This window comes from Lepidochelys kempii, chromosome 6 (assembly GCF_965140285.1).
Source record: "Lepidochelys kempii isolate rLepKem1 chromosome 6, rLepKem1.hap1, whole genome shotgun sequence".
Lineage (NCBI taxonomy): Eukaryota > Metazoa > Chordata > Testudines > Cheloniidae > Lepidochelys > Lepidochelys kempii.
In genome coordinates, this window is record NC_136385.1 from 34,399,725 (window position 1) to 34,413,699 (window position 13,975).

The 13,975-nt window shown below is 41.3% G+C and overlaps 1 protein-coding gene across 1 annotated transcript in view; it reads right to left on the minus strand.

Moving 5' to 3' along the window:
- The window catches only part of LMO1 (LIM domain only 1), an 81,475-nt gene extending 79,092 nt beyond the window's left edge, over positions 1 to 2,383 (minus strand). Inside the window, exon 1 of the mRNA XM_073350632.2 lies at positions 2,186 to 2,383. Coding sequence (XP_073206733.1) covers positions 2,186 to 2,207 — 22 coding nt within the window. The 5' untranslated portion in view covers positions 2,208 to 2,383. The remainder of the gene's footprint in view (positions 1 to 2,185) is intronic.
- Positions 2,384 to 13,975: the final 11,592 nt, after the last annotated feature.

Here is a 13,975-nt window from a genome sequence, read left to right on the forward strand (position 1 = left end):
CGACCCCCCTCCCACTCAGGTGGAGCACACAAGCAGGCATATGATTTTTCCTCATGCCCCAACTGATTCCATTAAGGCTTGTGTCAAGCAGGCTCTCACCTTGCAGGGACAGACAGTCCAAGACTGAGGGGGAAAGGACACTTCCCGCTGTCTCTTATTCTGGTCGTCACCCTTCCAAATTAAACCCCGCATCCACCAGGGGAGAGAAGTTTTATGGTAATTTATACAGGCACACAACACATAGCATTCACTGCGATAGGAGGCTTTTCAGTTTGCAATGTAACTGAAGCTGGCATGATGGTGACAAGCTAATGCCACCTGACCTCATGGCAAGTGACACAGTTATATGCCCCAAGACGTCATGCAGTTCTGAACCGACGACCAACAGCATATTCCCTCATCTGTGGCCTCAAAAGCCAGTCACCTCTGTAATGCTCCTATTCCCGTACATAACATGACTGGCATAGCTTGGCTGGAAATGAAAGGGTGAGGAAGTGGTATCAGCAGATGAAGGAGATCAATTGAAAATATCAGTGTTGTGTTACCACAGTTTTCCCCCAATAAGGACTTGGAGGAAAGGACCATTTTCTGAGCTGCACGGACTTCTTTCCCCAGGCATTGCCTATGCCGATGAAGAGTGTATAAGATTACCCTTGCCTTGACCCAGTAGCCACCCATGTGCTCATCCCTAAGTAGAGGGCACTATTCGAAAACACAGTTGTACAAAAAAAAAAAAAAAGACAGCAAAATACTGCTAGAATCTGTGATGTCCAGGCATATATATGTTGGCTTCTGACAGGCGATCATGCTGACAATGAAACAGTGGTTTCATTTATGGAGAAAATGACACTAGAACAGAATGATTTTAAAAGAATAAAAAAAAGTGAATATGGTGAACTCTTATGGGAAAAACTGGGAGAAGCAATCACCATGCATAACAGCAGGTGATCATGCTTTCAGTACTCACTGGTGCTTTGTAAATAAGTTTTAAAGATTGCGGGGGGGAGGGGGGGTGGATTCAAATGCCTCAGTAGGATAAGCCTGGCAAGAGTTTTTAAGTCTGTTGTTACATCAAGCCTGTAAGGATTGCTTTCAGCTCAACAAAAACCATTACCCCAGCACTCTGCAGCAAATAACCCTGGACTGCCAAATTTGACAGCGAAGACTGCAGACTAGTGGATGACAGGGATCCGAGTTATCCTCTCCATTCGCCCCGGCCCCAAATTACAAAAACCACTTCCAACAGCACCCTATTGCTCCCTGTCTGTGCGACTTCAGGATGCAGGAGGCTATTTTGGAGAGTTACCACCAGTCTCTTTCTTTTCTCCTCAGCACCTTTTACTACGTTACACGCCAGAATTAATTTCCCTTTAAATTAGCTTACACAGTCTTTAAATCTTGCCTCCAACCCTGCCTCCCTCCTTGCTCCCAAACGAGTCCAAATGAATTTCTAGCAAGTCTTGACAATAAGCACATGGTTGATCTAAACTTGCATGCAGTCAGCTCTCTCATTTCCACATACACACACCCCCTTTTCTTCCCAGCCTCATTTAAAAAGTAAATCCTTTCCCACAATAAGCCAAGGCGCCCTTTGTGAAGCAGTTTAGCAAAGCTGTGAGCTCTTAGTCATTAATAGCAGGTTTTGAGCCATACGGTGGGAGGGAGCTGGAGGGGCGGGGGTGAGGGCGGAATAGGCAAGAGGGTAAACACGACAATAGGAGATAACAGACAGTGGACATGCTGGGAGAACAGAAAATACTGAAACTAATGGATTTAAAGAGGCAGGAAACCTAATCCAGGCCAGAAAGATCCAGCGAACAGAAGAACATTCCGTTTGCTGACGAGAGCAAAGAATAACGCGAGTGGGGAAGAAATCGCTTCTTATTCAAGAAGGGCTGGGGAAGTAAATATCCGACAAATCCGATGGAGTTGAGCGAGGCAGTCACCCAAGCACTCCCTTGGACACCCCTCCAGACACACACACACACGAGCCAGCGTGCTCCGATCTGTACAGTAACAGTGACATGCACTTGCAGAAATGCCCCTGCTCCCCCCCCCCACACACACACACACACAGCAGCTGTCTCCCTCCTCCTGCAGCTCGCGCTGCCTATCCGGCCGCAGCCAAGGCAGAGGACGGGAGCCGGGCGAGCGCGCTCTGGCACGATCTCGGCTTCCTACCTACCGTCCTCCTTGTCCAGCACCATTGTCCCGGGGGCCGCGGGCAGCAGCTGCGTCCGCCGCTCCGTCTCTGGCGTCCTCTCCCCCTCCAGCCGCCGCCTCTGCTCCTTCGCTCCAGGGAGGGGAAAGGGCCGGAGGACCGGAGAGTGTTTGCAAAGCGCTGCCGAGCGAAAAATGCAGCCGGCTCGTCCTCCCTGTTTTTCTCCCCCCCTACCCCAGCCAGCCAGCCAGCCAGCCAGCCAGCTACAGTTGCACGACTTTTAACCTAGATTGCACTCAGCTAGAATTACATGCAGCAGCACTGAAGAGCTTTACTAGTGCCCAAGCAATCCCCCCCCCCCTCACAACTCAAATGCCAGTTCAGAGATAATAATAATAATAATTTTTTTAAAAGATAAGGGAGGCAAAATCGAGGGCCGGTTCTCCAGCGCCTTCCCAACGGGCACAGTCAAAAAAATTGTTTTAATGTAATTGCATGTGATCGCTCACAACCCCCCTCTTTTGCTGTCGCTATTGCAGAGCTTTTCAGGCTTCCAAAGTGCTTTTCTCTTTATTTCACTCTAAATCTAAAATTATATTCAAAGGCGGGGAGGAAAAATGCGAACCTATCACTGAACGCAAAAGCACTTGCTGCCTGCCTCGCTCTCTCCTCTCTCAATTTATGTGCTCTGCACTCTCTCTTGCTGCTGAATAAATGCACACATTTCCCAGGGACCCTCAGATTCCCCTGTTAATTAAATCAATTCATTATGCTCAGATCTGATTAGCAGCCCCTTCCCCCCCCCCCCTTTGAATCAATTATTCAATACACAAACATAATTGCCTGTGCCAGAGGTGTCTAAGTATTAGCTTATTTAACTCCAAGGACACTAATTACCCCTAGGGCAAGGGAACTTTTCTCATTAATTCTGACAAAACACAAAAGCACAGTTAAAGAGAGTGTGTGTATATACGTGTGTGAGAGAGAAAATGCGGGAGTGTATAGCCAAGGAAAGGAGGCATTGCTTTAACACACGTGTTACTGTATAAATAAGCTCATTTTTCTTTCTGCCTCTTCCATTACATTCTTCCCCACATCTCCCCCTTGCTATATTTTTTTTTAAAGTAAAGCGCAGAACTGTATTGCAAGGAATGTACGTGGCATTGCTGGCTTGGAAAGTGTTTGCAGCTACACACAAAAAAAGGTGTAAAGGGTTGGTGTGGGGAGCAAAACAGAACTTGCAAACAGTGTTGTTTACCAATGCGAAACCCTGTGTGGCCTCAATTGTGTGTATTTTAAAAAGCTGTGGAAGAAATAGTCCTACGAAAGCAGCAGATAAGATGACACAATATAGCATGTACTGGTAACAGTTCTGAATTGTTTACAGTCTGAATTAATGTCAATGCCCACTATTAATGTACTTGCTTCCTACGTTTACCATAATGGACTTGATTTCCATTAGTTGAAATTGGAAGGCGGTAAGAGACTAATACAAACTGAAATCAACAATCATTACACTGCCCATTAGAGAGACAGGAGTTGTGGCTTGCAGGTTACCCAAATTTTAATTCCATGTGAACTTCCATGAACAAAAGTATTAATTGATTCCCCCAAAATTGGCTTTTACTTTCTCAAGACTCTTATCCTTAGTGTCCTCAATTTGCACAAGGGCACTGAAGATTTTCTTTTTGTTTCCCCAGGCAATGTCTGAGCTGATCCATTACTCCATTGCCTATCTACACCTATCAGGAAACTAATGTTAGTTCTGCTCATATACTAGGAGGTTTCATTTAATTTTTCCCCAGTCTTGCCTTTTTTAAAATTTTTTTGTTCAGGCTGGTTTCTATTGATGAGACACAGACAATTTTTGGTATACCTGGAATGTCAAAAGATTTGTCTCCTGGGATTTCCTCCCACTTACTAATTCCACATCATCACATTTACCTGTGTTAGGACTGCCATGACTAAAGTCGCTCATTTGGCAGTTGCAGAGCATTATCTTTAAAGCACACCTTGTACATATCAAATAAAGCCATGGTGAAAAACTGGTAAGTTTGTTGCCAAGCAAGCTTAACTGAAGCATACTCATTACTTGCAAGCATAAATACAACTTGGAACACAATGTTGTGTTCCATTAGTGCAGTACATTTTTCTTTGAGTATAATGATAAAAAAGCCTACAGCTTTGTAACACAACAAACCCTGCTAATTTTCTGGTCTTTAATTTCCAGTGTATGGCATATACTGCACCCACAGGAACTGGACCTGTCTAACTCAATGAATCTTTTTGGAAAGAACACAGCAGAGCTCAAGAAATCCCAAACCTGGAGAAACCTTTAGCATTCACACACATCTAAAATATGTTAAATTTTAAGGGCCCAATTGTGCTTTCACTGTAATCAATGGGAGCTTTAACTGCAATGGTAGAAGAATCAAGACCTTAGTATGTGGCAATTCCATTTTATTCTGAGCTTGTTACGGAGGTGCTAGAGTTTTGTCTAAGGATGCTCTTACCAAAGAGGCATTTGTTTGGATATGCTAAGCTGAAGGACACTATGGAGGATGCAAAGGGAGAAGCGGCGAGAAACTGAGTAAAGGGTCTAAACTGTGAAATGAATATTGATTTTGGTATCGCCTCTCTAGAAGTGATGTTCACAGTTGAATTCAGAAAGATTGTGGTCACTGGGGATGAGAAAGAGAAGAAGAGGCAACAGACAAATTGAAGTGGGGTCACACAACCAAAGCCAAACTACTATAAAACATAAACCGTTAAATAATTCTCCATGCAAACATTTTACAGTTTAAATGTTATTCACTGATCCCTGCCTTTACATTTATGTGGGCTCTGAGGTGTGCAGGTTTAATAAAGATGGTAGGATTAACCCCTATGTAAAAGTCTCCACTTTAGGGAAATGCTTTTTACAATATAGTGGAGCATTGTCCTGTGTGCGCCTTTTGCAATTAAATATATTCAGACAATCTCTTCAGAAAAGGAAGCATCTGAATACTTATCTGAATCTCTGGAGTCTAAAAACACTAGACTGGAAATGTCATGAGAATGGCCTTCCTTAAGAATTTTCACATACTATTATTAATTACTGTTATTATTTTTATTTCAGTAGCCCCAGTTTACTAGGTGCTATATAAATGCACAGTTAGAGAGAGTTCCTGTCCAAAGCATTTTCATTCTAAATAGATAGAACAGACAAAGAGTGGGAGGGGAAACAGGCCCAGAGAAGTGGAAGTGACTTGTCCAAGGTCACACTGCAGGTCAGTGGAAGAGCTGGGAATAGGAACCAGGTCTCCTGACTCTCAGTGCAATGCTGTAGCACTAGACTGCATTGCCTGCTTGCTCAAAACAGGACTAGGCATGGTTAAAATGCCACTGAAGGCTTTTGAGTATGTACTATTGTTAATATTTAGTAGCACCTAAAGGCCCCAGCCAGGATTGGGGCCACATTGTGATGCAGGCTACACAAAAACCACATGTAACAGTCACTTCAGTGAAGAGCCTGCAGTGTAAACAGACAAGAAAGAGAAAGAGTGTGAGGGAAAAGAAAAGTACAGAAAGGAGAAGTGACTTGCCCAGGATCACACACCAGTTGGGTGGCAAGCCAGGAGTACAGCCCAGATTTTCTGAGTCCCAAATTGATTCCCTGTTTATTAGATCACATGCTGTCTTTTCTTTTTTGGTCTGGCCACAAGTAGGAGAAAATGAAATGCCTCATAAAAATGATGGAGAATAGTGGATGAAGATTTCCTGGAGGGTAAAGACAGTGAACCTGTGTTGTATCCCAGCCAGGGGTGAATTGGACTGAAAGACCTCCACAAGTTATCCTGTGCTTGAATGAGGCAGGGGCCCAGTGGAGGAAAAAAGTATACAATCATATCCATCATATCATAATGCATACTCAATTAACCATCATATCATAATGCATACTCAAAGTGGCAGAATTAGGGTTTCATTAGCCATCTTAATTTTGGCATTTGCTAACGTTTGAGTGCCTGAGTTGAACATTACATGGTGGTGTTTTAACATTTTTTTTAAATTTAATTTCCTAAATTTCAGATGCACAGCACAGCCTCCTACCACTTGAGTTAGATTTAACAGATTATTTCTGAAGCAGCATTGCTGAGTGAATGAGACTTGCCTCTGTCATATCAGAGACCCAGGTTTTATTCCTAGCTATCTTAGGGCTTATCTACACTTACAGCATTGCAGTGGCACAGCTGTAGTGCTTAGTGAAGACACTACCTGTGCCAACGGGAGAGCTTCTCCCATCAGCGAGAGAGATCACTTCCCTGAGAACTGGTAGCTATATTGACGGGAGAAGCCCTGCTGTTGACATAATGCTGCCTGTCTCCACCAAAAGTTCAGTCAGCTCAGGAGTGACGTAGTTACACCAACATAAGTTTGTAGTGTAGACTAGGGCTTAGAAATGACCTTGTGCAACCTTTCAGTGCCTATTTCTGTAAAATGGGGTACGTGTATGAAGCTTTCCTCAAAAATAGGGGCCACAAACTGCACAAAATTAACACCAATCAGTAGTAGAGAGATCCACAGAAAAGTGCACCTTTCCCTAGATCAAAGCATATTCAGTGAGTGTAAACAGGAGGGAACTACTTTGTCTGATTGTCTGGAGGTTCATTAGGACCTGGACACATGTGAAATGCAAATGAAGTCTTCAGCAAATTAACAAGGAAACCTCCCTTGTTCTACTACACATGTGCAAAAGTTGATTTCCCAGGGAGTTCTAACTCAGAAAAATCTAAATGGATTTTCATGGGGCCAGCAAAAGGTACCTAGCTGGCCCCTGGACTATTTCCCCTGTCAAACTTCAAGTTCCCGCTCCAAATCACAGAGGTACTAGAACAGCTACAAAAACAGCCAAGAGGTTTTTGAATCTTGGTAAAATTAGCTAGTTTTCAGAAGCTGCTTCCTTGAATACAGTTGAATCGTTTTAGGTAAAAACTGGAAAATAATGACAATACCGACTCATGGCAGAGACCAAAAATAGAAAAAAAAAATCAACCCAAATAGTTAAAGTTTTCCAAAGTTCTAAGCAATCAAAAATTGGGAGTTATATGGGAAGTGCTAGGCAATCCTGGGATGGTGGTTGCTACCACTACCCCTATTAAAGGAATATTTTACAAAATATTTTGTATCCTTTTTTCCACAAATAAAAATATTAACCAAGGTCATTAACTTCAGGAGGGCTGCTTGTGGGTGCAAGAATCCACCCATGTGGAGCCAATTGCAGAATCAGGGCCTTCATTTCTTTCCTACCACCATTCCTATACTGTACAATGGTTTTTGGGGAGGTCAGGTAGGGAATTGTTTTTTGCTATTTTCTCTTCTTCAGTGTCTGGCTTCTTTTAGTTTAATTTTACTGCTTAATACTTTAACAAAAAAAGGCTGTGTTTGTAGATATATTTATGAAGCTGAAATAATCTTTCTAACTTTGGCCCTGATCTTGCAAACACTAGTGCATGTAAGTCACTTTGCGCACGTGAACAGTCACATTTAATTCAGCATTAGGGCACAAGTGGTAGATCCTCAGTTGGGGCAGAATGCCATAGCTCTTTGCAATATAAAACAGGCATTTTGTCCATGACACTACCCTGTCCCAGATGCACTGGCATTGATTACAACATACAATAATAATAGAATTTAAGGTGCTAAGTAGGGCTGGTCAAAAATTTTCCAATAGAACATTTTCCCGTTAAATACCTATTAATTAAAAGAGAACTGTTTTGCAGAAATTTGTCACTTTTGACAAAATTTCATTGAGACAAAATCATAATGGAATGGTCCAATAAGATCGAAGAATATGTAGGATGGGACATTTCCATTTCCATTTCAAAAGGTCTTTTCATTCAAAAATTACAATATATTATATTATATTTTTAATCAGAACTTTTAAAAATAATCAGAATTTATATTTTTAATCAGAACAAAATGTTTCAATTGACTTGAAATTTCTTTTTTATTTTGTTTTGCGAAAAATTTCATGAGGTTTTTTTTTGGTTTGATTTCAGAAAAAAAAAATCAAAACTGCAGAATTTCTCATGAAATAGAAAATCTGGTTCCCACCCAGCAGCTCTAGAACTAAATTAGCTGCAGGACAATTCCTTTCATATTAGTGCACACTTTGGAGTTTCTTGCACCTTCCTCTGAAGTATCTGGCTAATGTCAGACTCAGCTGACCACTGGGCTGATCTAATATTGCAATTCTATGCTCCTGCATGGATAACTTTTTGTAGCTCTTACAATAATTGTTCAAGTTCATACAAAGTATGGCCCTGATCCAGGACAGCACTTAGGTTCATGCTTAAGTCCTACTGACGCATAGCACATGCATATGTCCTGAATAGAAATGCTTTCTGAATCAGATCCAGATTTCTTTGCTTACACTAAGAGCTACTATACTTGAATGTCTATGCGTTGGAAAAATTCTGTATCACTAGGTTTTGATTCTTGAAATAAAAATTAAATATTTTTGTTGAATGCAGACTTTTTTGATTAAAATTATCTCTGTGTTAAAAATAGAGGATTCCCTCTGATACTGAGAGAATAAAAGCTGAATGATATCTCATAAAAGGACAGCCTCTAGAGAATGTGAGCTCTCTACCCTTGTAATATAAGTCTGACACTTTAGCCATTAGGCTACACAATCTATGGTGACCTTCTAGGGGAATTTACAGGTATTATATTAGTAACAGGATGCTGCTGTTCTCTGGGCAGCAGAGACACAAAGTTACAAGGAAAAATATTTTTTTTAAATGAAGTAAGAGATCTAGAATTCAAAATCTGCTCCCTACTTTATAACTGTATCCATGTAATTTATTATGGGGCAGGTTTTTCCTCTCATGCAGGTGTGTAGGGTCCCAGATACACTGGAATCCATATGGTTTCTCTGTGCTGGGGAAAGAGGAATTCAGTAGGCTGTTCCCCAGTGTGCATATAAACCACCCTGCAAACTATCAATGGCCGGGCGTGGATAAGGGGAGTAGGGCTGGATATAACACTTCACAGATTCATCAACCATCCCCCTTATAAAGCTGGGAAGAAAGGAGTTTCTAGGATCGCAGAGCCTGAGGGTGAAGTTAGTGGCTTCAGAGCAGGCTGGGAGCAGGAGTTGGAGCTAAGCAAGGTTAGACAGACACGTTTGCTATATTACAAATATGGGACATACTTGACATGCCTCCTCTCCAGTGAAGATCTCCCTTCCCTTCTCCTCCCCTTCCCTCACCTCAAAACCTCTTTGTAGTTAGTCAGTTACCCCACTTGCTTCTTCGCCTGTCTGGTATATCCATTTTTATTTTGACTGTCATGTCACAATTAAAATTTGTCCCCAGTCAAGGAAAAGTACAGGACATTCACCAAATTCGGTATTTTTAAATATCTCAAGCTCTCTGAGCAAGTCCAATCACTGGGGCATCTTCAGATGAAAGAAAGTGAGGAGCTGCTACATTTTAGTTACATTTCACCCTTAATTGGGCAACTACTGAAATTGCTTTAACACATTAGGAAAGCGTGATCAGGCCCAGTACTGCCACCTCAAACATTCAATAGTCACACATCTAGCTGATAATCATGAGCTCGGTTGGAAAATCACGAGATTTTAATAAGTAATCCATCTGGATTCTTTTTATTTGTGTTCTAGTTTTTGAACTTTTAGGGTTTCTGTTTTTAAGCTTTTTTCTGAAATCATGAGATTTAGATATATTTTTTTTAATGACAGCTGGGAGTCTTCATTAATACCATGCCTGTAAGAACCGGAGCTTGGAGGAAAACATCAAATATCACAAGACTCACAATAGAACGGGAAGAGTTAGCAATACTGCGGGTTTGTACTAAACAAAACAAACCCACCAATAGAATCGTATAGTCCCAGTGGCAGCTCAGACTGGCCCAGTACACAGCGCATCTCAGCTTTCGTTTTTTAAAAGTCAATCTTTCACTGTTAAGGTTGAAAGAAAACCTCAAACCTGTGAACTGAGAAACTGCATGCAGAGAAATGTCTGTATGAGTCTGCAGAGAGCCTGATGGGAGGGATGGTCAAAATTTTTCAGTCAATACCCTTTTTTCCCCCAATAGAAAATTGATATTTCTGTGAAAAGTTTTGTTTAATTGAAAGTATCAGCCTTCCTAGAATTTTTTTTAAAATTTATAGGAAAACAGAAAATGTTTCAGCTGAAAACTGATTTTAATATTTGTTAGAATTCTTTGGCTTTTTTCCCCCACAAAAAATTTAAATTGTCTGCTGAAAATTTTCAGTGAGAAGACCACCAATTTTCTAATCAGCTCTAGAGAAGCTCTGAGAAGCATAAACTGTCCCAGTCATCTTGGTGAGGCATTAGCTGAGATGCTCAGTGATGACTCCTTAAATCAGAAAGGAAAAGGAGCATCACAAATGTGACCTCTCATTTTGGTGCCACAAACGGTTGCATTTTGGGAGATACCACCATTTTCTCCTTCAATTCCTACCAGTCAAGAAGGAACCAAACTCCAGGAGCCTAACAGAACCCATTACCACATTCAATCTCCACTTACGGGAAGCCGAGGTCAAAGATCTCAGAAAGCATGGAATGTCATATTTTGAACATCTGCACCATCTACTGTAAGCAGCATCTCATTCTGATAACTCATATGAGTGAAGCTTGGGCGAATACCACCACGAATACCTCTGACAGGTTTCAGAGTAACAGCCGTGTTAATCTGTATTCACAAAAAGAAAAGGAGCACTTGTGGCACCTTAGAGACTAACCAATTTATTTGAGCATAAGCTTTCGTGAGTTACAGCTCACTTCCACAAGTACTCCTTTTCTTTTTACCACCACCCTGTTTTTCTTAAGCTGATGCTAATACTAATAATTAAGAGTACTCCACAGAGGTATGGGCCATCAAATGAGCTTTTTCTAACCTGGCTTGAGTCACTACCATGATTCTCAATTAAGTGTATGGAATTAAATATTTAAGTTTGATTTATCAGAAAATTATCCGGAAGAAACTGACCCTTTTCCAATTTAACTCTACTTTAGGGAAGAAAAAAGGGGGTCAAATAGCCAAGAATACCCAAGGTTACCTCATGTGTCCCACATATTCCCACACATTCCACCAGACAGAAGTTCAGATGTGAAGTTGCTGACATTATAATATTATAGCAAATATATATATATATTAGTATAAGCACAAATTCATCAAGGAATAATACATCATTCCAAACAAAGGATAAAGGCATTACCCATAGTACATACCACGGATGCATCTACCCTGCACAACATATCTATCAACTGTCCCAATTCCCACTCCCTTTTCTCCATCCAAAGGGTTTCAGCCATATATTACCCATCCTTGCACATACCTTCCCTAACAAGCTCCCATCTCACGCTGTCCCTCCCAACTAAATTGAAACCAGAAGAACATTCTGTAGGTCCCAGTTTAAAACACTGGCCCAGATTCTAAACAGCAGTTGCACCGTGCTGAGCACGGTGCAACTCAGGAGACCAGGTGGCTTTATGTTGCTCTTTGTGGTCGTCAAGATTCTGGAGGTTACCTGCTCTAATTTACAACCCCCAGACTCTGCTCTAGTTTACATCTCTCTGCCTCAATCAGATGTAACAATGATGTGTTGCAGCAGCAACAATGCAGTCAGATGCAACAATGATGTGTTGCAGCAGCACAGAATAGCCATAATACACTCTATGGCCACACCCCTTCCTCTACTGACATGACCCAAGGGCAGCACTTAACCCAGCATTGTGGCCACTGGGTCCAGTTTCAGCTCAATAGACACAAGAGAGACTAATCGACAACAGAGAGACTAATCATGCTTGCTCTACTGCAATGGTATCTTTGACATCAAGGCATGTCACATGCTTCACTCAGTTAACAGGGGGCAACTTTTAACCAGACCTGAGACTGAAAAATAGCTGGTGAAATGCAAAATGGCTCAACTCACACTTATTCTACACCCAGATAATTTCCACTCTAGTATCTAGCCTGGGTTTCAGAGAACAAGCATGCCATCTTTGTGTTCATAGCAGAGTGGATTGTAATTCCCCCTCCTCTCATGATTGTGCCCACTTTTCTATATGAACAATCACAAAGCCATCCCTGTTGCTTCTGTTCCCTTTTGGTACCATCCATTGGAAAGAGCTGACAATGTCATAGTTTTGGGGCCAGTTTGGGGTGAGGGTAGTGAGGTAGATAAGTAGGGCAGTCGAGCACCATACTGTCATGCCACTGGGGCTATTTCTTTGTTTGTATTTTTGCTTGGTTGCTCTGTAGTGGGGTGACAAAAATATTTCCCACCCTGGCTCGCAAGATGCGTAGGGGCCATTTCTGCATAGTTTCGATAAAGTCTTCCTAGGATCATAGAAACAAGATAGATGTAAAGACTTAAAAGACCACTAATTCCATCTCTGTGGAAATCAGGGATGGAGACATTGACTGAACTGAACAGTAATCAGAGCATGCCAGTCTACACAGCTATATACTTTTGGTCCATCAGAAAATGGTCAAGGTATGCAAGTAGCTTGTGCCCTAAGACAAGAAAATAGCTTTGAATTGGGCCTGCCACAGTTTCTTCAAGAAGATGAAAAACTTGCTCATCCTAGAGGCTCAGAATATTATAAAGGTAGCTACAAAGTTTTAGCATACATCCATCAGAGCAGAGATGGTGGCCCTATTGACAGGGTGAAAGGCATTAGAGATTGGTAAATCTGAGCGTACTTGTGTTTTAGATGATCAACGGTTCAGATCCAGCTCTCTTATCTGAGACCTTCTCCCTCTTTCACTCTTCAACCAAAATTCAGGGTTGGGGATGTTTGGAAAAGTATTCTGGCTCATTTCTGTCACCAGTGAGACTTCACTCATCCTTCCACTTGTTTTCTAAATCAATGAGGTCACTTCAGTCAATCCCCTTTTCTCATTATTTTGTGGTAATTAAGATCAATTTAGACACTTGTACTACTAGTTTCAAGCAGTCAGATCTCCAGAGTGAGTGGCAGGGCTCTCACTGAAGAAGACTATTGTACATAGAACACAATGAATCAGGCAGTCCACCCGAACCCAGGCTGGGCATTCTTTAGGGTAAGGGGCCTCACTTTGTCGAGTTCTTAGATGAATGTTCCTAATAATTTTTTAATTTACATTGTTTTATAGCACTCAGAGGGCACAGTGAGGATCATGGATAAAAAATGAAGAGATACACTAAATAAGCTAGCCTTTGGCTACACCCTTGGCACCTAGCATTGCAACCGTGGTGAAAAGTGACAACTGTGAAGTTACTGTCAAACACAGCTTCCTCCTAACATGCTTTGAAGGTAGGCAGACCTGTAAGAAGAGCATGAAGAGCAGAGTTTAGATAGCCTGGTCATGACAACATCTGTTTTAAATAGATTGTTTTTTGCTAAGGCTACCATGCCAAGCATGGAGTCAAGTTATCACTTAAACAGGTTGAGCTCTAACTCCGATGTATTTTTCAACAGAGTGAACAGCCAAGCCTTCTTTAAAAAGCATTATACTAGTTAGAACACAGAACTTTAACTCCTGCTGTTTGATGCTTTAAATGTGGATTTACACTACAACACCCTTGCAAGTTATCTATAATCCCTCACATTGCTAGTATATCAAATTTGCATAATACACTTCAAATATATATAGATCAATAGATATAAATGTACATTTAAAAGGTGAATATCATAAGTGCATTACACACAGAGCTCAGAATTAATTCAAATAATCACACTTTGCTTTATTAAATTAAACATTATATACATAAAATATAGCATACCATCAACTCTAAGC